At 54.8% G+C, this 23,820-nt stretch overlaps 5 protein-coding genes across 5 annotated transcripts; 3 read left to right on the top strand and 2 right to left on the bottom strand.

Annotated features, from left to right (window-relative positions):
- Positions 1-412: 412 nt before the first annotated feature.
- On the top strand, positions 413-1,114 carry ColSpa_07900 (sorbicillinoid biosynthetic cluster transcription factor sor3; the record flags this gene model as incomplete). Its single annotated transcript, XM_049274112.1, has 1 exon — positions 413-1,114. One exon carries the CDS (start codon positions 413-415, stop codon positions 1,112-1,114), a length of 702 nt encoding a protein of 233 aa, XP_049130069.1.
- A 1,277-nt stretch (positions 1,115-2,391) lies between these two features.
- Positions 2,392-3,367, bottom strand: ColSpa_07901 (fumarylacetoacetate hydrolase domain-containing protein 2; the record flags this gene model as incomplete). Its single annotated transcript, XM_049274113.1, has 3 exons — positions 2,392-2,868; positions 2,917-3,053; positions 3,112-3,367. The coding sequence occupies 3 exons, from the start codon at positions 3,365-3,367 to the stop codon at positions 2,392-2,394; spliced, it is 870 nt and encodes a 289-aa protein (XP_049130070.1).
- A 701-nt stretch (positions 3,368-4,068) lies between these two features.
- On the top strand, positions 4,069-4,960 carry ColSpa_07902 (gentisate 1,2-dioxygenase; the record flags this gene model as incomplete). Its single annotated transcript, XM_049274114.1, has 3 exons — positions 4,069-4,126; positions 4,185-4,497; positions 4,558-4,960. 3 exons carry the CDS (start codon positions 4,069-4,071, stop codon positions 4,958-4,960), a joined length of 774 nt encoding a protein of 257 aa, XP_049130071.1.
- Positions 4,961-9,627: 4,667 nt separating this feature from the next.
- ColSpa_07903 (NAD-dependent epimerase/dehydratase fum13) lies at positions 9,628-10,743 on the bottom strand (the record flags this gene model as incomplete). Its single annotated transcript, XM_049274115.1, has 1 exon — positions 9,628-10,743. The coding sequence occupies one exon, from the start codon at positions 10,741-10,743 to the stop codon at positions 9,628-9,630; it is 1,116 nt and encodes a 371-aa protein (XP_049130072.1).
- An 8,394-nt stretch (positions 10,744-19,137) lies between these two features.
- On the top strand, positions 19,138-23,262 carry ColSpa_07904 (hybrid signal transduction histidine kinase A; the record flags this gene model as incomplete). Its single annotated transcript, XM_049274116.1, has 3 exons — positions 19,138-19,199; positions 19,350-22,418; positions 22,473-23,262. The coding sequence occupies 3 exons, from the start codon at positions 19,138-19,140 to the stop codon at positions 23,260-23,262; spliced, it is 3,921 nt and encodes a 1,306-aa protein (XP_049130073.1).
- Between the last annotated feature and the right edge of the window lie 558 nt (positions 23,263-23,820).

Raw genomic sequence — 23,820 nt, forward strand, 5'->3', positions numbered from 1 at the left:
TTGTGTGAAGAATACTGCGAAAAGTTTTGGTCATTCTTGTATGCTGGTTCGCAACATGGCAAAGGCTCTTCAACGGTTTCAACGCTGACATTAGGACACAGCATGCGGAAACTGCTGGAAGAGAACCGATCTGAGAGACGGATGTACATACAGCTCCGAGGCGACCGAGAAGTCATTCTCTCGGGAAAAGACCGACAATGCAGGCCCTAGAAGCCCTGGGATAGAAGTGTCTAAGATTATGCACACTCCAGATGCCAACTTCGCGCAACCTTTGATGCCTCCTGCCTCTCGGCCACCACCGTATGCGGCCCCCAAATCAACAATATCTTCGGGGTCAGATGTTGCGAGGCGAAACCGGATGGAAAGGCATCCAATCACCCCATCCGATGCCAGCCCCTCGGTTGTTGACTCAATGACCACAGTCCGTGAAGATGGGATGGTCACTGGCGAATACTTTGGTAGCAGCAGTGCAGGATCTTTCACGAACCAAATCAAAACTGCCATCGATGCACGGCTGGGCTCAGCGATGGAGAACAGAGGCGTGAGGAGCTCGCTCTTCCGCCCTACATTACCTCCCAGCGGTGGAGGTCCAGCAGGCCAGGCAGACTATGTTCTACCGGCTCGAAAGCAAGCGGATCACTTGATGGACCTCTATTGGTACTACGTTGACCCGTTGTATCCATTCCTAGATCAACAAAGATTCGAGCACTCTTACAAGGCACTGTTCGCCGGAACTTCAATCGATGCTGATGAACGCATCTTCGTGAGCATCCTCAACATCATTTTCGCGCTCTCCACTCAGCTAATTGAGTCAATGCCCGCCGACCAAAGAGATTCGTTTAGCCAAAGGTACTTCAAACGGGCGCAAGATTTACTTCAACTCAGTCTGTGGGACACCGGCTCCATTGAGCTCATTCAGTGTCTGCTCATCATGAGTCAGTACCTCCAGAGCACCAATAACCCACACCAGACGTGGATGATTATCGGTTCCGCGGTGAGAATTGCACAAGGCCTTGGGTTGCATTTGCCAGAGACGTCTTCGGAGCTATCAAACGAGTCTGAAAAGGATCTTGTTAAACGGATTTGGCATGGATGCCTTTTGATGGACAGGTAAGCAGATCTTCGCACCCAGAACATCACCAGACACTTTTCTAACTTGATGAATAGGATGATCGCTATCACTCATGGGCGGCCGGCCATGATTTCAGACCGACTTGCTGCGAGCGTCGTGCTGCCTTTGATACCAGATATGAGTGATAACACCGAGAACGGAGTCCAACTCAACGCTGATTCATTACATAAGCGTCGGTATCAAGGTTTTTTTCATAAGTCTTTGGAGCTCTATGAAATCATCAATCATGCGGTCTTAGCCTTCTACTCCTCGACCTCGCCCCTCAAGTCGCCCGCATATCCTGGCGGCGTAGGACAAAGTAATCAGCGTCCTTCAGAACGACCTGAGCTTGATCTTGGTATGGCTTTGCAGCTAGACCAGCGATTGACAAAATGGGAGAGGAGTCTCCCTAGCTTCTTGACAGTGGCCCAGCCCGAAACGACTTTAGGCGACGTCTTTCGAAGACAGACAGTTATTCTTCGCATCAGGTGAGCTCAATTCCTAGTCTCAATTCATGCACGGGACTGGGGTTCTCTAACGCTTCTTCAGACTTCTTCACGCTCGCATGTTACTACTCAGACCAATGCTTGCCTGCTTTTGTCTACCGCAATCGCCAGAACCCTCACAAGTTCACGATGACCTATCTTCACGTGTTGTGCAACAGTGCGCAATGGTATGCGTTGAAGCTGCGCAAAGCCTCATCTCATTCATCGTGCAATTCCAGCGACATGATGGCTCTCTCGGCCTCCTTCCGGCTTGGTGGTATCGTGTCTTCTACATTTACACAGCGGCAACAGTTCTCATTGCGGCGAGACTCCGACCAGCAGTCTTCTCGTCACTAGATATCTCTCGCTCATGGAACCAAGCGATGGGGCTTCTTCACGATCACGAAAACCTCGGACCGTCACCAAGAAGATGTGCCGCCGCGTTGCAGATCCTTTCTACAAAGATGTTTCAGGAACAACATCCACAATCGGCTACTATTCCGAACTCAGACGTCAACCCAGCGTTATCGAACATTGCCAACAACCAGCAAGAGCCCTTCGATATGCCGCTTCCCTATTTAGCGCAGGATACTGCTTTCGATATGGACGCAATATCTTTTGACGCCAACGACTTTTCATGGCTCAACAGTATGCCCGGAAGTTTGTAAAGCGCATTTAATCTTTATTAATTATATTACCATGCACCTAGACCTCTGAATACCCGGCTTTGGGGCTATCTGTCTTCTTGCAGAGCTTGTGGCTAAGGATTCATAGCTTCGATCCGTTGCGTTTGTACTACTCAAATACCATCTTGTTTTTCACACCACCAAGCTTACTGATCCTTACCTCCACCACGTCGCCGTCAGCTAAGTACTTTGGCGGCTTCATACCCATAGCAACGCCTGACGGCGTACCTGTCAACACAACGGTTCCCGCCTCCAAGGTCGTACCTTGGCTGATGAAGCTCACAATCTCTTCCACCCCAAAGAGCAAATCACCTGTACTTTCGTGCTGCCTTTCTTTGCCGTTGACGAAGGTCTGCAGTACGAGACCGCTGGCGTTGCCGACCACCGCTGGGGACACCAGCACCGGGCTGAAAGGGGCAAACTTGTCGAAACCCTTGCTGAAGCTCCATTGGGGGACTCCGCCAGCTTTTGCTGGATCTCTTTGCCAGGCTCTCGCAGACACGTCGTTGGCGGTGAGGTAGCCCGCAACGTACTCCAGCGCATGCTCTTTGGGGATATTCTTGCCAGTCTTGCCGATCACAAAGGCCTACTAAAGTCAGTCTGAGCCAAGGCACCGGTGAGACTAGTCCCTTACTAGTTCACCCTCATAATCGACAGTCCCGTCTTGAGCGACCTTTGGAATCGGCACGTCCTCATTCCAAGCAGCAACTGATGTTGCAGGTTTGATGAAGAGAGAGGGGTAAGGAGGTGGTGTTCGGCCACCCTCTTTGACTATAGTCGAAGTCAGACAGCTGCTTACCCGTTACTTGATAAGGGTACTGGAGCTTACTGTGGTTGACATAGTTTAGACCAATACAGCGAACGATCGGGACATCCTTTGGCCTTAAAAGAGGCTTCAGTGCCTTTACATGCATGCGCTCACCTTTGACGAGGGGTGAGAAGGGATTTGCGCCATCGTAGGTGACCACCCATAGATCAATCCTGTCATGAAGCGTCGAGAGATCTGTTTCGTCTTGAACCTGGGGCTCGCCGAAATGTTCAACGTCATTGTCGTCGACAAAACGGATAAGACGATTCCAAGACATAGTGATTAGGTAATTAAATGATGAAACAGCTGGAACCAATAAACGCAAATGATAAGATTTCGATTTCTGACAATAGGCTGTGTGATGCTATTTTCAGATTAATATAGCTCATTCAATGTCTCTCCAAGGAAATGGTACAATATGCCCCTCAGATGGGTTATATCAAAATTGGCCAATGGGAGGACGTTCCGGCGGGATCGTTCGGGCTGCTGTGTGACATATCGGAACTCGGAAGTGCACCAATTACCCATCCTAGACCCTGTTCCGGATGCGCCGCCGCGTGACACAGCCGGGCAATGGAAGCAACAATCTGGGGATACCGGGGGAACGGGCCTTGATAACCTCCTTTGAACGTCTCTTAAATCCCCAACTTGCATGTAAGTAGTCTTATCTTCACCTCGCAGTCGCATCTACGGCAAAACCCAATTTCATTCTGCCGTTTTTTTCAAACGCTGTAACCACCAACGTTTTTTGCTAGTAACGTCTAAGCCCCACCAGCCGCTAATCATGATAGATTCCCCTCACGAGGATGACAAGAAGACTAAGGCTATGAACGACTACTTGAAGCAGCTACCATCACAACACCTGGAGCCATTATGGTCACAGATGAGTGCGATGGTCCCCCTACGCCAGCGCCGGTCGCAAAGCCACATATTTGGAAATATACCGACAACTTGCCTCTCTTACACAAAGCTGCCGAGATGGTAGGTGAGAAGGAAGCTGAGAGGAGAGTTTTGATGCTGGTTAACCCTAATATGGGTATGTTTCCCTCGGTCAGGTTGGATATGAGACTTGAACTCAGCGCAATCATGATTAGAATCGCCCTACACAACGGACACCATCTACGGCGGACTACAAATCGTTAACCCCGGCGAGACTGCTCCGGCGCACAGACACATCGCTTTTGCCCTCAGATTCATCATTGATGGTGAGGGCTTCACGGCTGTTGAGGGGAAAAAGATGCGCCTCCAGCGTGGCGACGTCGTCGTTACGCCGACGTGGCACTGGCACGACCATGGAAATGAGAGCGACGCTCCCATCATCTGGCTCGACGCTCTCAACTTGCCGCTCTTCAGGTTCACTCCAGTTCATTTTGCAGAGCAATATCACGAGAGCCGCTACCCTAGCATGTAAGCCTGCTGCAATGTGCATGTTGACGTGATGGAAAAGACGATCACTAATAATCGCAGATTGACTGACCCCTGCGAATGGAGACATCCTTGGGAAAAGGTTGAAGTCGAGCTAAAGGCTCAAGAAGGGCCGTACGCCATCTATCATTACACAAGCAACGGCAAGCCCTTGTCACCTATTCTCGGAGCGCAGGCCGAACGTATTGATGGAAACTACACCACAAAAGAGGTCTGCGAGCAGGCTTCGTTTCTCTATCATTGTTATAAAGGACAGGGGCAGACAATTGTTGAGCCTCCTTCGGGTCCTCGTGTAGTCTTCAAGTGGTCCGCGCGAGACACCTTTGCCGTGCCGGCGTGGTCCAAGATCCAGCACTTTAACAAAGATTCCACTACGGCTTATCTTGTCGCCGTTAGCGATAGACCATTACTCAGTAGCATTGGGCTGATCAAGCCGCACTCATAGGGTCGGAAGGCTCGAGAGTCTTTGAGGTGTTGGAAAGATTTCACTGAGAAGAGCTGTGGGCCCAATCACAGTACCAATTGCAGCGGATACCCGAAGAAGTCCAAAGAAATAAACGGAATACTCCTAACCCCCAAGTTATAAAATCTACGACGAATAGTTTTCCGTATGAACGCAAGCTTCATGTGCGGATATAAAGGCTGATGAGGCGTGTTGTGAACATCAGGATTATCAGAACTTTGCTTCCCATAAGTGTGAATATTGGAACAAATAGCTCATTCAGATGTCATCCTGTTTATTTTGTTGGGCTATTGAGTCGTGAACACATGAGGTTTCCACAAGAACACATCATAAGATTATTGCTTTGAGGACGACTTGTTTTCTGTTGAATGTTGAGTGTTGACCCACAAGGAGCCGAAAAGCTTGGCGCGTGCTTGCGGGCTACTCCTGTACCTCGGCCGGATTGCTCCTTATGTAAATTGGTACGAAAGGCTCTGAATAGCACGTTTAGAATAACCAAGTTCTGTATAAAAGAATTGCCATAAGAAAGTGAAAAGCCCCAGTTCCAATCAATTAAATCCGCGGCTTGGACCAACACAGTATCATGTTCTACTCGAAAGCTAGCAGCTTCAACTCCATGTTCCCACCACGGGGTACAACCTCCATGCTTGCGGTGGTTATCGTCAGCTACATTTCTATCGTTGGTAAATTACGGTACCGTCGTAAAGAGGCAATCGAAGCTCCGTTCACCACTGGTAGACGGTCGTTGTCGAGCATGACTACCAAAGAAGCACACGATATCGCCAACCAACTACAAGTGCTTGAGTTCCCTCATGGGTTTTCGAAAGCCCGCAGATTCGCTCTTCTGAAAGTTTGTGCAAGTTATAGCTTTGAAAAGCATCTGGATCTAGAAAAAGGTTGGACTGACATCGACCTTATCACAGGCTGGGGGCATCCCTTCAATGTCTAAGCTCTTCGCGGTAACGGGCCAAAACAAGAGACGAAACGCGGGCAAATGGGCAGTTGATACTGAGATCCTTTTACGAGAAGTTTAATCGAAGAGTAGAGACTCTGACCGCTACGCGACAGCCGTGGTAAGGATGAATTACCTGGACGTCCCCGCTCACTGATTCCACGACAGATACGGCTAATAGGTGCTGACATGGACATCCCTTTCGATCCTTTGCTTTCGAGCAGCGGAGGCTGAACGGACGGCCTCCACTTTGCAAGTGATCTAAGAGAGTGGGAAATACACTACGAAGCGGAGTTGCGAAGCCGACTGCCACCAACGATCAGTACGTCAGAGTTTATGTGGATACGGCGGTATTCTCAATGCCTGGCTTTGTGAGGGTCACGTTGAGAAAGTCACTTGGTGCGGACTTGGACGACGTAATGAGATCCAGTCTCTAGTGCGTGAATAAAGGGTGGAGGTCCCGAAACCACTTGATGCTAGTGCCAACATCTCATACCTTTCCACAAGTCTCAAGTCCCCCGGCCCGCTTCTTTTTGCATTTCTGACTATCATTCGCAACCTACGAAAGTTCTATCTTCGACACCTCACCCCCCCACGGACAACATCTTCGGCTGTCAGGCTGGTTGACGACGTGCCGAATGCCGAGACAAAGGTTTGCAAATTTGGATGAAAGAGCCTACTATGCACAGTCCTGGTATATGAAGCCAATGGTTTGGTCGACGTGCGGCCCGGGGGCAAGATTGGTGCGGATCTTTGGCGGCAGAATTCCCGGCTCGCGGGGAGACAGGCCTTTTCCACAAGGATATGACCTCGTGACGATTGGTTCGAAGCCCAAAGTGGGAAGGGGAAATATGAGATGATCCCAGCCATTAAGGGTATAAAGGCCAGAGGCGTGGCTACCTGCCTGTTCTCATATGCCAAGGCAGAGTCTATCGTCCCGTGTAGCGGCCTATGACCAACGAAATGTTAGCCTTTCGCAGGGAAATTACTGAAAGTGGGCATAGAAAACACAAGCTCGGCGAGTGGATTAGAGTTGACGCACATGGAAGCTATGCCTCAGAGGCTGACTTCATCGACAAGAACGCTCCAGAACCGCCCATGAGACTCCCAAAGTACTCTCAGCGACCCGTGGGTCCTCCTACTGATGACTCTGGGAACATCAGTGAATAGATGGGTAAGCCAAACCAGGAAATGTTGTTTAAGAGTCAGCCCTGAGCTTAGCTTCACTTCAATTTGCTTGCTACTGCCTCAAATTTCGCGATTGTCATCAAGCGGATGCTTAAGACTCCAATTTGCTCCTACCCAAACTCAATCTCGTGTACCACAGCATGGTTTTCCTCTTCTGTGTTGCAAGCTTCGGAATGACTCTGAACATCCTCAGCCTCGGAAACGGGATTCGGCCGTCCTCAGACGCCCCCTCCAGCTGATCGAAAAAGCCCATCTGGTCGACCTTGTACAGCGCTTCCACCGTCGGTTCATAGCTGCTATTGAAGCCCTCATCGTCCAAATCCCATATTCTTTGCCCCAAAAGCTGGGCCTAAGTGAAAAAGTCCCTCACAACGCCAAACACGAGCCGCCATGGCGCCTTTCCCCTATTGAAGATCCTTGCGCAGCGGTTTTTTTGATAACAACATGCCACATGCGCTCACAGAGTTCTCGCGGCATCGTCCATTCCCTGTTTAGGTTGCCCCTCCGCGCAGCCGAGATGACGGTCCCGGCCTCCCTGCAGTTGTCCATTATCCCACAGGTGGTGGGGAGCATGGACTCATCCCAGATGAGCTCCACGGCGTCCTGTGCGGGGCTGAACTGAAAAGTCCGCGGTCCGGCGTGCCGAAAAACGCCGTGGCAAGCGCTCTGATTGCCCGGCAGACGGCGTCGAGTGGGATGGCGTCCTATCTCCTGATTGAGTGTTGCCGGAAGTGCGCCTGTAGGCCCCGCCACCATTCAAGGTCTATTTGATGTCGTCTTCGATAACGAGAGGGTCAACTGTCATGACCAGGATGTTGTCTCTGAGTTTTTTGGGGAGATTTATGAAAAAAAAAAGGGGGGGGGGGGGGGTGCGGGCTGCCCGGGATCCGGTTCGGGTGGGAGTCGAACGTTGTCGACGTCACCCTCATCTGATGAGCTTGAAGCATTTCCCATAGAACATCTTGTTCAAAAATCGCGATGTCTTCTCCAATGCTAAGGATGGTATCGCATGTGTCGCCTCGTCTGGTGAACGATGCTGGGCCGCCTCTCACGGTTCCTCGCGTCGATGGTGATCTCATGATTATCTTTGACCTCGAGCTCACTTTCCTCTCTGGGGTCTAGCTCTTCTACAGAGGTGGAAGACTCCGACGAAACGAGTTCAGTCGTCGCGAGCCGATGCGTGGCGTAGTGGTGGCTTGCTGGCCTCCTTTCGTCCTTGGTCCAAGAGCTGGCGCTGACGAGGATTCCGCCGGTGTGTGGCTTCGCGAAGCCTTCATCAGCATTTTGCCTCGGCAGTTGGTAGTCAGGCGCCGTTCTCACGAAAGCGCAGAAAGCCACAGACCGAACCTCGCAGCCTACGGAGAATCCATGATAATCGACTCATGGTAGAAATATTGTAGGTCGAAGGATCGTGCTGAGAGGGTTGGTTTACCACCTCAGCTCTTCAGCCACACGTTCGCGGTGATGGGTGTGGGAAGAGGAAGTCACAAGCTCCATGATGCCAGGACGAGCGGCCGTCATCACCGTTTTTCGGGACCCAAAGCCACTCAACAGCCATTGCGTTTTTATTTGCCCACCCCAGGTCCAAATTAACAGTCTTTGGCAAACGTTAGCGTGCCGCGTGGGATGTTCTTCGAGTCCAAGAAGTGTCTTTCTAGTACACCCCCAAGGTTTTCGCGATACTTTCAGTCTTTTAAAGCAAACAATGCGGCCCGGTGGGAGCGAGCAACAGACAGCCACACGAACAGGTGCATAGGCTCGCAGGGATCACTTGAACTTTCATTAGTCGCGTCAACAATCACGAGCTTCGAGTGCGCGACTTTGGCGATGAAGCCGGGTGATGGGGTGCGCTAGGAATGTTGTCGCAGGATCTGGCGTCAATCCCCCCGTGAGAGAGACAAGAGAGTTCGACCCCGGTGCCTTGGGAAGCTAGATACAATTAGCGGACCGGCGTCACGTCTACCCACGCGTGGAAACAGTCGCTCGGCTGGGGGAGCCTGGGTACGAGTGAGACAAGCCACAGCAAAACCCAATTAATCCCCCACGTTCCAAGTCCCAAATTGCCTTGGAGAAATGAAATGAGAGTCGGAAATTGAGGCTGAACGCGCGGGCTACCTTTTGGTTCAAGACCTTCTCAGCTGGAGAATGGTGCGGAACCTCTCTCAGACATTTTGGGCCGTGGTTCAGCGCCTGGACGCGAGGGGCACTCGGGAGACGACATGCACATGCAAGACGGATGAGATGATGGGTTCTACTATGTTCGTAATTTGTTCCTAAGTATGTACACTAGAAGGTAAGAAGAGAAAATAAAATGGCGGATTCTTGTCCGCTGGGTATCCCGATAGAATAGAATGCTGTGTTCCCTTCAAAATCTCCAAGCCGAATGTGCCGAGCCGTCTTTCTTTGGGCTAGCTTCTTTCCCGAATCTCTTTCCACATGTATCCGTGACCCCTCTCCAAAGTGATAAGAATGTTCATAAGCGTCGTCATCAAAGCGGTCAGGAAACCCTCTAAGCCGCCACAATCTCTGGTCTCAAATGCTGGTTCATCGCCATTGACGAAGAACCGGTAGAAGGAAACGCCGGGCGTCTCAGCCGCAGCTCGACAAAGTGCCCGACCACGCTCCGGACCTGCTCCTCGAAGCTCTGGAGCAGGAACCCAAACACCTCCTCGGTGGCGGAGGCGTCGAACTCGATGTTGACGGTGCCCACCGAGCCACTACTGCAGACGAGCTTGCGTTCGACGGCCTCGGGGAAGCTCCTCTTGGCGATGAGCTTCGCGTCATTCCACCGCGCCTTGGTGCTGAGGATGTAGCTCCTGTTGCCCGGGACAGAGGGCAGAAGAGCCTGCACGTGTGCGCGGGCGACGTCGTCGACGTGGACGGTCGCACCCGCGTAGCTGCAGCCCCATTTCTTGCCGAGAAGGGTGGCGAGGATGACGGCGTTGGTGCCCTTCATGGCTTCGTTGGTCGTGGTCGCGATATCGTTGCGGCCGATGACAAAGGACGGGTGCAGGTGGACGACCTCGAAGCGGGGCTGCTCTCTCGCAATCCAGGCCTCGGCGCCCTTGAGGGCTGCGACCTTTGATGCTGCGTAGGCGGCGAACTCGCTCTCGTACGGCTCGGGCTTGAAGCCTGTCCGCTCATTGGGCTGGACGGGGGTTTGGCGGCGCTCGCGGCCCTCCATCTGGTCGACCGAGGTGAGGGCGACGATAGAGCTGGTGATGACGACGCGGCGGACGGTACCGGCGCGCTTTGCGGCCTCGAGCATGCCGAGGGTGCCGCGGACGGCGGGCTGGATAAAGTACTCCTGGTGTAGCTCCCTGGGCACAGAGTCGGCAGTCGCTAGGGGCGAGGCGACGTGGATGACGGAGGAGACGCCACGGATGGCCTCGTCGTAGGCGCCATCGGCGGTGATATCCGGCACGATGGTGAAGTTGAGCCTCGCGCGCGCCAAGTTGAGAGCGCGAATCTGGGGGCGGGAGCGGATGAAGGCGGCCTTTGCCTCTGAGCGGACGGCGCAGCGGACGGTGTGGCCAGCCCTTAGTGCGTGGATGAGGACGGCGAAACCGACGTGGCCGGTGACGCCTGTGATGAGCAGAAGCTCGTCTGGGAGGATACACAGCATGGTTGCTGAGGTCTGGTGAAGGTAATGTAATAAAAGTCTTGGTGGGCAGTTCGATGAAACCGGACGTCCTGGGAGTGAGAGCCAAATAGTCGTCCTGTACGGGGGAGGACGATGCAAAAAATATTCAGTTCTCTGTGAGGTAGTCTTTTGATTAGAGTTAGAGGACCTCTCTAAGTTTGGAAAGCGGTGCGAGGGGAGGCTTGATATATATTTTCTAGGAGCAAGTTGTTCCCACCAACTGGGCTCCCACCCTCCTCCTCATGCTCGTTCTTCCTGCCTTGCTGCTTGAACCTTCTCTCGAGTCCCTTGTGGCGACCATGGAGGCTCAGATAGGTGAACGCCACGTGCAGCAGAGGGGTGAGGCGAGGAGAGTCCCCTGGCTCATCTCACGCCCCCCCCAGAAACCCTTCACAGCACGGCTTGGACGGGCAACGACGGGTAACAGTCGTAACCATATTGCCCGCGCCGACATTGAGGGACGAGAGCCAATGAAGGTGGTGGCTTCCCCGTGCTTGCGCGGTGCTAGCGTCAGCACTTTTTGCTGCCGTTGCTGGATCGCTGGATCAGCGCCTCCCCAGCTCTGCTCTGCTCTCAGTCGGTCAATCACTCGCCCACTTGTCTCCGCGCGGTGAGGTAACACGGAGGCGGCTGGCATGCTGCTACCTAGGTGAACTGCACATGTAGGGCTGGCGTGGCTCCCCGCTAGCGGGCCACGCAGTCTTCACGTAGCATGTTAATGGTCGGTCAGCTAGGCGAGCGTTGATACCCGACTGGTCGAGAGCCAGGGTGTCTTGTGGCGCCCCATCGAGCCGCACTGACGGACCCGTCCAGCATCATCCCTCCAGCGCGAGCATAGGATCCTGCGGGGTGAACGCGGCCGAGGAACCCTGATTGGTGATGGATAACGAACCCACCAGCCAGCGATGAAGAAAGAATAGGGGGCCAGAGTACAAAAACGAGGGCAGCTGCATAGCCTTGGCCAAGACCGCCCACACGTCGTCCGAGGAGGGCTATGTAGTGGTGGGTTGAACGATTCACGAGGCTCTTGACCTGCAGACACGGCGATGTAATAGGTTCATGCGCATCACTGGTGAACTCAATGGTTTCCTCTCCTCAAACTCTCTCAGCATATTGGAGGGGCTGTACACTCAACCGATCACAACACCATCACGCTCGGAAAGTACCGCAAGGTTCGAGTCTACTCAGTTTAGGCTTGTATCAGAGTAGCTCGGCCAAGGGAAGCCACGCGCAGAGATCAAGCATGGCGCCCAGCCATCAAGCCAAGCTGAATGACTAAGGTCGACCAATGGCGCTCCCACGGCCAGAAAGCTGGGAAGCTGGCATCCAAGCGACCCAGCTTGGCCAGCATCGCGACGCAAACTTGCCATGGGACTGAATGGGCGCCAGACTATTCCAGACGACCCGATGGAATGCAGTGGCGCAACCATTCGGCTGGGCGGCGAGAGAGGTGTCTCAGTGGCAAGCTGAAGCTAGGAGCTCATTGCTTCTTCCAGCTTTGCATGCCATTTGTCGAAAGCTGAGAGACGCGGCGCAAACGACAGGGAAAAAACCTTGAGACGGTAGTTGTGGCAACAAGGGCCCTACCAGCGTGAGTCAAGCGAGGCGGGAATTTCCCAACCCAAGCTTTTTCTACTCTGCCACACTGGGTCATTGGAGGGAAAATGAAGAAAACAAATAAAAACAATCTCGGGCCCGGCCAATAGTGTCCCATAGCCGAGCACGCTTGCGCGCTGATGACTTGTCGACTCGTAGCCTCTGCACACGCGCCGGCGCTATTGCGTTCGACCGCCCCCCCCCTTTTGGCATCGTCATTGCCAGCCTTTCCCCCGCAGCCCTTGGGTGGCATCGTCGACGTCGGGAGATCGGCAGAATGCCGGTCCACTCAAATCCTCGGTACCGACTGGTTGGGCCGTCAGAAGGCGCCTCCTTGCCAGTGCATCTTCGTCGCCTCCTCCCCTCTTCTGATGCATCCTTCTCGTCCCCCTCCCCCCTTTTCTCTCCCCCTCGCACGGCGTCCTGCCTCCGACAAGAGCCTGGAGCGGGGAGACAGGGAGAGATGCAGAAATGGAGAACGAATGAGAGCAACCCGTTTCCCGGGTCTGGGCCGTTACGGGGGTCGCCGGCGGGCGGCCACTGAGACAACGAAGGAACGCAAGGGCGACGACTGGGCGAAACCGCAGCGCGCCACACTGTCTCATCATGAACGCCTCTGGTCCCAAATAAAGCGTGAGAGTATCAACAATTCGCTGCCCAAAAAAACAAAAGACAACATGTCCCCGCGGAAACCGCGTCTAGAAGTGTCATGCTTGTCAACTAGTCAATGGTGTGTGCCTCGCTTGTGAGCTGAGGGTGTGGGAAGGATCGGTGAACGGAACTTGGGAAGCACGAGAAAGGCTAGATGAGCCGCCAACACAACCAACAACACCATCACTTTTAGTTCCGACCGCCGACATTTGGGAGATAGGAGAGGAGGGTGAGGAAGGCCATGGCACGGGCCCCTGCCTCATGGCCACACAGTTCTCGCGCTCCGGCCATCTCAGTGAGTGGTCTGATCTGTGCTCCTACATAAGCCTCCGTCTCAACTTGTTTGAGTTCTATTAAGGCTCGGGGTCAGACACTGAGGGGAAAGAAGGGAAGGATGCGGCAGGAAGAGAACCAGGGAAAAGAAAAAAGTTCGACCCCTCAATCTTCCCGGGTCCCACGGTATCACGAGCACCAAGCAATAACAAACCGCCGTGACACGGCAAAGGAATACGCGTGCAGGCAGCCGAGGGTCCAGTTCCGGCTCACGTCGAACCTGAAAGTGCGTATCCGTTGGGTCGAGTCCCTAGTCCAAGCCGCTCCTTTGGCTCGTTGGGCAATGAGATGAGCCCGGCGCGCGAGAGGATCCCGAGCGCGGCCACGTTTGACCAGTCGCGGAGGAGAGGAAAGCCCAGAAATCATGCATGCGTGTCTTCGGACCGTTGGTCTATCAAGACGAAGCTCTCGTTGTGAGGTCGGATGAGTCGTGAGGATCATCACAGCAGCTTGGAACCTTGAACTGGCTTGGCGTGAATCGTTGGTGGTAGATCGGACTGCAGGGTGATGCTTGGCTGATGGATGACCCCCTCTTCGCTGCCTGACGTTGCACGTCGATACGCATGCAACCGCGATCTGAGCGTGGGGGGCTAATGCAACCAAAAGGGATGAGGTTGAATGCTGCGGGAGGATTATGGCGACGCTGGAGGGATCATTTTGCAAGACGTGTTAACAAATTAGGGAACTTCAGTCTTCGGATGGAGTGTGACGATCTACGATTGAGGGTATTTCTGGTGACATGCCGAGCTCGTGTTTGCTTATTCCTCGCCGAGGCCAGGACCGGGTCTGCTGCCGCGGGAGGGCTTGTGAGAGCTTCAGGGGCTCAACTCCCTCGTGGTGCTACCCTCTTTATTTTTTTCTTTTTCGTTGCTTTTTCCTCACGAAACTTTTCAAGGGGTTAAGGGTCTCTGAGAGATGATTCGCCTGTTGAGAACTCGGATTTCGTGCTACACAGCTCGTGTTTCTTTTTTTCTTTCCTTTTTCCCTCAGTCACTGCCTTTCTTTTCTCCGTCAAGGTCGATCACGTCGCTGACTGAGCGGCCCGCCGCCGTTTGAGACCCCGTCCCTGATCAGCGTGGTGAGCAGAACCGGACGCGCGTTAGAATCTTCGCCAATCGCGCCGCATTGCGGGAGACAAGATGGTGGCGAGGGGATGCGACCCCAAGACGGGCAAGAGGCTGCGGAAAAGGCTTTTCAAACCGCCGGATCTGAGCTGGCGTCGTGATCGGCGTGTCGAGTGTCCAACCAGCGCCTCCTCCGCCAAGCAGCAGGCCGACGGAATAGGCTGCTGCTGCCCCTGGGCCCCGCCGAGAAGAGGAGCCCCGCTCGAAACTGCCGGAAGTGGGACCCGTCGGCCCCCGTACCCGTCCGTGGTCCTCCCGCCCGGTGACTTTGTTCCGTTGACGCCCTCGGAGACCCTGGATGTGAGCCTGTGCTCGGGCGGAAGAAACCGATACAGATCATCTGAATGCAGCGGAAAGTCATTCTATACTAGAGGCATGCAGCCCAGCGAGTAGGGCCAGTAGACTCGCCAGCGCAAAGGCAAATGGCTCGTCTTTGAACCCGCCGGGCCCGAAGGTGAACTCTGTCGGCGGGAGGCGGTTAGGGATACGGCATACTGACATCACCCCTTTGTGGCTTAGGGGGGGGGGGGGGTGAGCTCGTCAATTGCCTCTTCTCATGCTGGACACGATGACTGCGAGTTTGTGACGACGGGCCCTTCGGACGATTATCTTTGGCCAATTGGCTGCATAATCGGAAAAGCCAATTCTGCTTCGACTCAACGGTTGCCTTGCTGCTGGCTGGATAGGACAGATCGGCTAGGTTCATTGCCCCTGTGGCCCGCGTCGAGTCATCGTCACCGGCGGCAGACACAGATGACAGGTCCGAGGCAAAATGACAGTACGTATGACGCCGCCCGCAGTAGCTCTGCCACGCGCTGGCTGAGTTGGTAGATCGATAGCGCATGCCGCGACCGCTTTCATACCCGAACGTAGGCATCTACATCGTGGTCTTGTTTTTCGCTCACCGAGCTCCAAGACGCACTCAAGCAGGACTCTATGCCGTTGCCTCGAGACTATCGCCGACTAACTGGACGATATGTTGGTGTCCAACTCTAAAATCTGCAACGGGGAGCCAGCCGGCGATCTCACATCCCTAGACCTGTGCTGTATCGTCGATCAACCAGGGCGACAACAGCGAATCTAGTCGCAATGTGAATGTTGTTCCCCACTGATTCACGTCGCGCACTTGCAGTCACACACACTATGCCGTACTTGCATGCAGCTTAATTCGATGGTGAGTTTGACCATGCCTTGGGAGGGGTCATGGCGGGCGTTTGACAGACACCCACCTTGGCAGCCATCATCATCGTCTCGGGGAAGAGCAGCGTCCTTCGGTCCCGGTAGGAGAGACGGCCCGGGCGCAACGCTTCTTTCGCGACCAGCACATGATCATCGCCGCGCGCATGTGTGACGATCACGCGGCGCCGTGACGCCGACCTCTCTCGACTGCTTGCCCCACGCCAAGGCCACCCAGCCTCTCCCGGCCGCGCTGCCGCCGCCGCGTCGATGTTTGGAGCAGCCAGGGACCCCAAAACGCCACCCCCAGAAATCAGATGTCAGCAGGCAGAAGAGCAGCTCTCTGTTTTTTCTTGTGCTCCGCCGGAACCTTCAGGCACAGCCGGTTGAGAGCGGCCCCAGCCGGCGGTCGGGGAGTCGGTTCGCGGCTCGCCACCCGGGTGTCAAACTGCACCGCCTCAGCAGGGACGTCGAGAAGAAAGAACAAATGACTTGAAAACCTTTCATGATGGGGAAATGCTGAAACATTGAGCAAGGCGGAGCAGGCGAGCGGGATGGAAGGAGGTGGAAGAAGGAAGTTGTTGGGTAGACTCTTTCTTTCTTCTTCCTTGTTTCCGAGAATATCAGGTGTACAGAGTAGAGTACACGTTGCCGATGCCGACGAATTGAACACGTCGCCGCCTCATATCGCCTTCCATCATGAAACCAATGTAGGGAATCTAGTTGCCAGTGTTGGATGCCATGATCCACCACCCTGTGATCGTGATGATATCCAGTTCCGCTGTCAAGGGATTGAAGCTTTGCGGTTGGTCGCCGCTTGGCGGGTGCATCCAATGGTCCCCACGGAAACACGGCTGGTACACCAGAGGGTGGTTACATTCGGATGGCAGGTGGCAGGGAAGGAAAACAATTGCCCGCAAAGCATCGTCAGGTAGAGGGCGGCGGGAAGGTTAGAGTTGGGGGGAGAATGGAAAAGTCTGCGGGCGCGTGTGCAGTTTGCGACGAGATACCGGTAGATGCGGCCCATCTGGATCTGGACCTGAGCGGGCCTGTGACCGGCACCTTCTCGTTAGCTGAATGAGGGGTATGGCAGCATGCAAGGTGGGTGCACGTGATTGAGACCTTTCCGGAGCGTCTTTGGTGTCCAGTGCGTTGGGTCTGGACCGGTCCGCCACTGCATCCCTCCATGCCAATGAGACAAGCGAGAGGACCCTTCAGCAGAGGGATAGGATAGGGGTTCGGCGGTTGCACAGCGCGCAGGAGGGAAAGGTCGGAGGAGGCCACGAAGCCCCGGAGGCATGAAGACGACGGCAATCGAGGTGCGGCCGGGAGGGGAAAAGAGGTGCACTTTGATCGCACATACGCTGGACGTTCGTAGGGGCGATGAACCTGGCAGCCGTATCCGCAGCACCGTGTTTGGTGCTGACAACATGGAATACACGCATATAATAGCAGGTATGTACATAGTGGGAACGTCCAGAGTCCCTAGGTATACACATAGTGGTGTTGAGATGCAGTGTCACGGCATCTGGCTGGTCCGGAGTGCGATCCGCTAGGTCCCCACATGCCGTTTGTCGCATGCGGGGCCGCGCTGCCCTGTCCTGTGTCGACTTCCCAGATTTTGACACGACTCTCTCCGCTTCCAGCTTCTCGTCGTTCGGTCGCTCCCCATATCTGATACGACGACACGATGCGATGCGGCAAATTCCACGAGACTTTGACCGAGACGGCAGGGTGGCACACACCGCGCACGCACAACCCACAGTGCAGACAGTCGCGGGGGGGGGGGGCGCATGCCACATGATTTGGCATACTTGATACCTACCGGTATACTGGTGTGGCCTCGGAAGGCAGCGACCCCGCGGCCCTTGTCTACTATGAGCCAAGGCCAGGCGCGGTCGATGCATTTCGGAGAGGGTCTAGACCAGAGTCGGCGGTTTCGATGGCAGGGCCGGTGCAGGGAGCAGCAAGTCGGCAGGGAGACAAAGAAGAGCTAAATGGAATCAATGGGGATGGAATCAATTTGAAAAGCACGTCAACATTTCGGCGGGTTGTGTGGTATACGGCAGATGCATGCTGCCGTCCTTGTGTGTTCAGACAGTGCCAGCCGTATCGTATCGGCCGTGATTTGAGGATCCGCTGCGGGTAAGGTGAGAGAAAAAAGGAGGGTCGGGGGATCGAGATGCTCAAATGCCCATGTTCTGTCCCATTTCCCCCGGTCGCATTCGAGATGCTGATGTAAGAAAGCGCATCGATCGAAAGAACACTGTGCTGCGCACTGCTAGTGCAGGGGCCACATCTTCCAGGGTCTCCACTGATGGGCAGCTACCGTCCGTCGAGGTCACCGCCAATTCCAGGCCGCAAACACGGCAAAGGCGGGCGGAATCCACCTTCGCCATCTGAAAATTTCCATGGGCTGACATGCCAAAACGAAAAGGGTTCCCAGGGTAGCCATGGTTCGGTCTCGCACTGTGAACTCATCTTATCGACCAATCGATAAGCGAGAATCTCATGCCTGGTGGGGCGGATTTCGTGCAGAGGCCTGGAAGCCCAGGCCCAGAACTGGCGGGTGCACCTGTGCTTTCCGCTGCTGCCCCTCGCCCCCCCTCCACCCCTTGCTCGACTGGGCGGAGGAGCTCAGCTGTCGCTGCCACTGTCTGTCTGTTGCTGCACACTCTCCAGTCCCTCAACCATCGCCACCGGTTTCTTGCAAACTCCATCTCGGAATTCTCATCACTTTTCGCATCGCCCGCGTTCCATCATTCCTCTGCCATCCAAGCCGCCCGCTGCTGCCGCTGCCGCCGCCGTCATCTGATTTTTCGGTCCCGACTGCGATACGCCCTTCTTCTCCCATCGAGATTTCTCTCCTTCTCCGCCAACTGTCTCTCTCTTTCTCTCTCTCCCTCTCCCTCTCCTCTGCCGCTATGGTCTAAGCGCGACATTTCCCATCGCAGCGCGCGTTTACCATAAGTGAGTGAGTACACCTGATCCTGCGCCCTTTCTCGCCCTTTGCATTGGCTTGGCACCTGCGCGCATGCCTCCGCATTTGTTTGCCTCTCCTCTACCTGCCCGAGCCGACCTTTTGACCGCGAGGGAGTCTCATCTTGGTTGGCCGAGGGTATGGTGATGTGGTGTGGTGTACCATCTTCAAGGATCCCCAGACACATCACCCCGAGGAACATCCGGGGTAGCTTCTCCAACTCTGGTTTCAGCCCCGCCACCGATTTCCAGCGGCCTTGTGTGGACATGCTCGACCCTTCTTCCGTCACCGCCGCACTCTCCCTACGGGTAGACACGATGTCGGGCCTGCTTGCTGTTCATCGTATTTGGCATCGCCGACCCCTCACCATGTCTGATGCTAACACACATCGGATCGTAGGTCGATATCTCGCTTGCCACGCCAGTGCGCAAGCATCGGTCAAGCATATCTCGCTCGGTCGAGAATCGTCTTCGAACCTCCCACCGGCTTCCTTGCAAAAGGAGGCTGACATCCGGCATGATCGACCTTCCACCCGCTAGGGCGGTCTCGGAAAACCGTCGTGAAAGGGAGACCTTCAGGTCGGTAGTCCTCCTTTCCCTACCTCCCCATGCTGCTGCCCAGTAGGCCTCGCGATCACCCGTCTCGCCATTTCACCGTCCCGCTGCTGATGTCTCGTCATAATGAGACCCGCGTGTCTTCCAGCCGTGCCTGTACTAACCAAGCACCAGATATGACTCCTCGCTCATTGCCCAGGCCGTCTATAACGATGCCAGCAGCTTCATCCCGCCATCGGAGCTGAGCTCTTCCTCGGACCCGGCCCTGACGGCCTTCGCAGAGCTCGGCGCTTTACGTCTCAATGCCAGCCGTGCCCTCATCTCGTTGTTCGACAGCAAATACCAGTACATCGTTGCCGAGGCCACCCCGTCTCTGGCACTGACTCCCAAGACCAAATCCGAGGACCTTGAAACCGGGGAGCACTTGTTGCTCTCCGGTACCGCTCTGCCACGTTCGTCCGGCGTGTGCGAGATGGTCCTCGCAGTTCCCGAGTCTTCCGACAATGCGCCTTGGAGAAATTCTGAACTCCCAGTGACCGTAATCCCCGACCTCACGAAAGACCCCAGGACGGCAGAGCGACCTCTCTGTCTCCACTCGTCAGGCAACCGCTTCTATGCTGGCGTGCCCATTCGTTCCCAAAAGGGCATCAACATCGGTGTCTTTTGTGTTTTTGGGCAACATCCTCGCGAAGGGCTGGACAATGTGTCGATGCGGCTTTTGCAAGACCTGTCCATGGTCATCGTCGATTACCTAGACGCCAAGCGCAACAGAGACGACCATCGCCGTGCCGATAGAATGGTTCGTGGCGTCGGTAGCTTCATCGAAGGCAAGAGCACCATGTCTGGCTGGAGGATGAGGAACAACCCGGATTCCTTCAACGACAACCCCTCCTTCGAAGGCGGTCTCAACAAGAATCAGCAGCAGCTCCAGCGCGATAACGAGTTGATCGCAGCCGAAGATTCTCAACGAGAAGCGGCAGCTTTAAATGATTGGCAGCGACCGAGTCCTGAATCGAGAGATTACTTGAAGTTGACGGAACCTCATCAACGGACAGGAAACCAAGCGCTGGTGCCGTCTGTTTCCGGAAAGTCTTTCAAAGCCTCACGATCCGGGTCAGGCGGGTCCGCACACGAGAACCGGGACCCCCACGATACTAAACTCCGCCACATCTTTTCAAAGGCGTCCAACATCGTTCGTGAGGCCATCGAGGTTGAGAGTGTCCTGTTTCTGGATGCCACCATTGGCTCATTTGGTGGGCTGGCTGACTCCAAAACCTATCACGTCACATCGACGGGTGCTAAATCGCCATCTTCATCGAGCGATGAAAGGAGCAGCTCAGGCTCAGGGAGCGGTAACAACAGTCTTGTCAGCCAGGAAGACGCCACGTGCCGTGTGCTGGGCTTTTCAAGCTCGGCCATCTCGAGCATTGACGGCGACCTGCCCTCCCAAAGTCATGCCTCCATATCTGAAAAGTTTCTTTCCAAGCTACTGCGGCGCTACCCTGAAGGCAAGATTTTCAACTTCGACGAGAGCGGCTCCATTCAGTCTAGCGACTTTTCTGGAGATGACCACACCCTGACTGTGCAGACGCCCGTTGATGATGCGGCCGAGCCTCCGCAAACACCGATCGAAGACGACCGCAAACGCCGAAGGAGACCCAAAAACCCTTTTTCAAGACGCAACGAAGGCAAGCTTCTCAATGACATCTTTTCGGGTGCACGAAGCATTGCGATAGTTCCTTTGTGGAACGCCCAGAAGCAACGCTGGCACGCCGGTGGTTTCGCCTGCACGAAAACCCCCACGCGCGTTCTCACCGTCGAGGGCGAGCTCAGCTATCTCCGGGCTTTTGGCGCGGTAATAATGTCCGAAATCCATCGCGTCAACTCTATGCTAGTGGACAAGGCCAAGACGGATCTACTGAGCTCGCTTTCTCACGAGCTTCGATCTCCGCTGCACGGCATCATCCTTGGTTCGGAGCTGCTTCATGACACCCCTCTCGATGCGTTCCAGGGCGAGACGCTGGTCTCGATAGAGAATTGCGGACGCACACTTTTGGAGACCATTGATCACCTTCTGGACTGGAGCAAGATCAACAACTTCATAGGCCCTTCGAAGCGTCGCAACAGCACTGTTGACGTCGGCGATAGAGGTCTCAGGAACCGGGACCAGAAAATCAGCATCGAAGCCGGCATGATGAGCATTACCTCTAATGTGGACCTTGATGTGCTATCCGAAGAGGTCGTTGAGAGCATATGCGCTGGGTTCAGCTACCAACGGGTATCAGTTGCTCAGCTCGCCAACAACAGACCAGGCGAGCACGCAGATACGAGTGCGATACGCAGGCTTGACAGCATGCAGGCGATGGAAGACATGGCTTCGGGGACAAACAAATTCGGAGATCTTCAGCTCGTTCTCGGCGACGTGTCCGTGACGTTTGATATCAATCCTGCGGCATCGTGGCGCTATCATACCCAGCCCGGCGCGATTCGCCGGATTATCATGAACTTGTTGGGCAACTCACTCAAGTACACGAGCAAGGGCTTTGTCAACGTCCACGTGACTCAGATGAGCAGAAAGGAGGAGAATCCTTCGGGTAACGCCAAGATCCAGATCGACGTGGTGGACTCTGGGCGAGGCATCAGCGAAGACTACCTCCGACATCGCCTCTTCTCCCCTTTTGCTCAGGAGGACAACCTCTCTGCTGGGGCCGGCCTGGGCCTGAGCCTGGTCAATCAGATTGTCGCTAAATTGCGCGGGTCCATCCAGGTTTGGAGCAAGGTCGGCCACGGGACCAAAGTGAGGGTGCAGCTGCCACTGCAGGCCGCCGTCCAAACGTCGCCGACAATCAGCCATCCGAACACTATCGGTTTCGACGACTTCCGGGCGTTGGTAAGCGAGCTCGGGGGTCTCCGAGTCAAGCTCTTGGGTTTCCCAGACGACTATGGAGTTCAATTGGTCGACGACTTGTCGAGCCACACACGGAGCGAGGGTGAATTGGTGGCAAACATCTGCAGGGACTGGCTTCGAATGCACATCATTGACCAATCCGTAGAAGAACAGCTCCTCCCCGACCTGGTGCTATCTACTGAACGACACCTGGACCAACTCCTCTTCGAACGACGTCAAGGCATCATTTCCACGCCCGTTGTGATTATTTGTCGGAACGCCCTGATTGCGCGGCAACTAGCAACTTCGCCGCGATTCACTGGCAAGCGGGTCGTTTTTGAGTTCATCTCGCAGCCGTAAGTTACAAGACCGCTTTTGGTGATGGTGTAAAACTGACGTTCGTCGTCCAGCATCGGACCAAGAAAACTCGCCAAGGTCTTGCTGCTGAGTTTCAGAAGATGGACTCGATCGCAAGCCGGCGTCATTCCCACGCCCACGCAGTTGTCTCTGACAAGCGCAGCCCGGTCCAATACCAATCACAACACGCCTACCGGTCGGAGCCTGGGAGGCAGTGCTGGTGGAAGAAGCACGGAGTCTCTGCGAGAACTTCCCAATGAGGATGAGTTCAAGCTCGACAAGCAAGAAGATGGTGGCTCGGTAAACAGGCCGAGGTCGAACGGCGATGACCGACTAGAGGGCCTCGAAGAAGGTAAGGAGTCGGGCGCCGAGGATATAGTTCTTCCGGATCGACCGAAGCGAGAAGAGACACCTGCTTCAGACTCAAAACGCAGCGGACGTTCAAAGAAGGACGGTAAAGATCGATCTAAGTTTTTATTGGTTGACGACAATCCGCTCAATCTCAAGATACTAGCATCCTACATGAAAAAGTTGGGACACGAGTTCCATAATGCCATGGACGGGCAACAAGCTCTGGAGATATTCAAAGAGGGTGCCGGACAGTTCCAGTGCGTCCTCATGGACATATCGATGCCCGTGATGGATGGGTTCGAAGCGACGCGCCGCATCCGCGCCATCGAGACGGATCAGGGCTTTAGGCGTTGCCACATTTTTGCGCTCACGGGTCTGGCATCAGCAAGCGCGCAGCAAGAGGCGTTTGCGAGTGGCATCGACCTGTTTCTTACCAAGCCCGTGCGACTGAAAGAATTGAATAGGATTTTAGAGACGAAGGGGGTTGCATGATTTTTTGAGCGAGCGGTCGGAAGTATGCGACAACAATTAGTAAGGCGAGGGTGGAAAAAGCATAGGCGCACCAGGAATCCTGGGTTTTGGGCGCGATGAAAGAGATACCCATCTGCTGGACTGTAAAGCACAGTCGGCCAGAGTTATTAGACTTAGTTTTTGTGTGGTATATGGGCTGGATCGATGCCTCATAAGCGTTGTTATTCTGATGAGTTTGCATCTCCTGGTTGCACTACATAGACGAACATAATGAAAAGAAGGCCGCTTCGGTGATGCAAACGGCTTCCGTCTCAGAATGAGGACGGACGTGGCGCCGCGATGATGCGTCCAAGACCTGATGGCACGGAAACGCACCAGCAGTTTGTGGAGGCCTTGCTCGAGGCATCAATGTTGTGGTGATTTGACACCACGGTCCCGGAGAACGAGGCGGATGCTGAGCAAGAGCTTTGGGAACACGCGGCATCATGGTCCGCAATACTGCTCCGAACATCGTGGTGGCCAACACCTAGTGCCCTGAGATATCGCTCTGTCTGTTGCCGTGTTCTTCGTTACCTGGGT

The sequence above is a fragment of the Colletotrichum spaethianum genome, assembly GCF_022836535.1.
Source record: "Colletotrichum spaethianum MAFF 239500 DNA, contig20, whole genome shotgun sequence".
NCBI lineage: Eukaryota > Fungi > Ascomycota > Sordariomycetes > Glomerellales > Glomerellaceae > Colletotrichum > Colletotrichum spaethianum.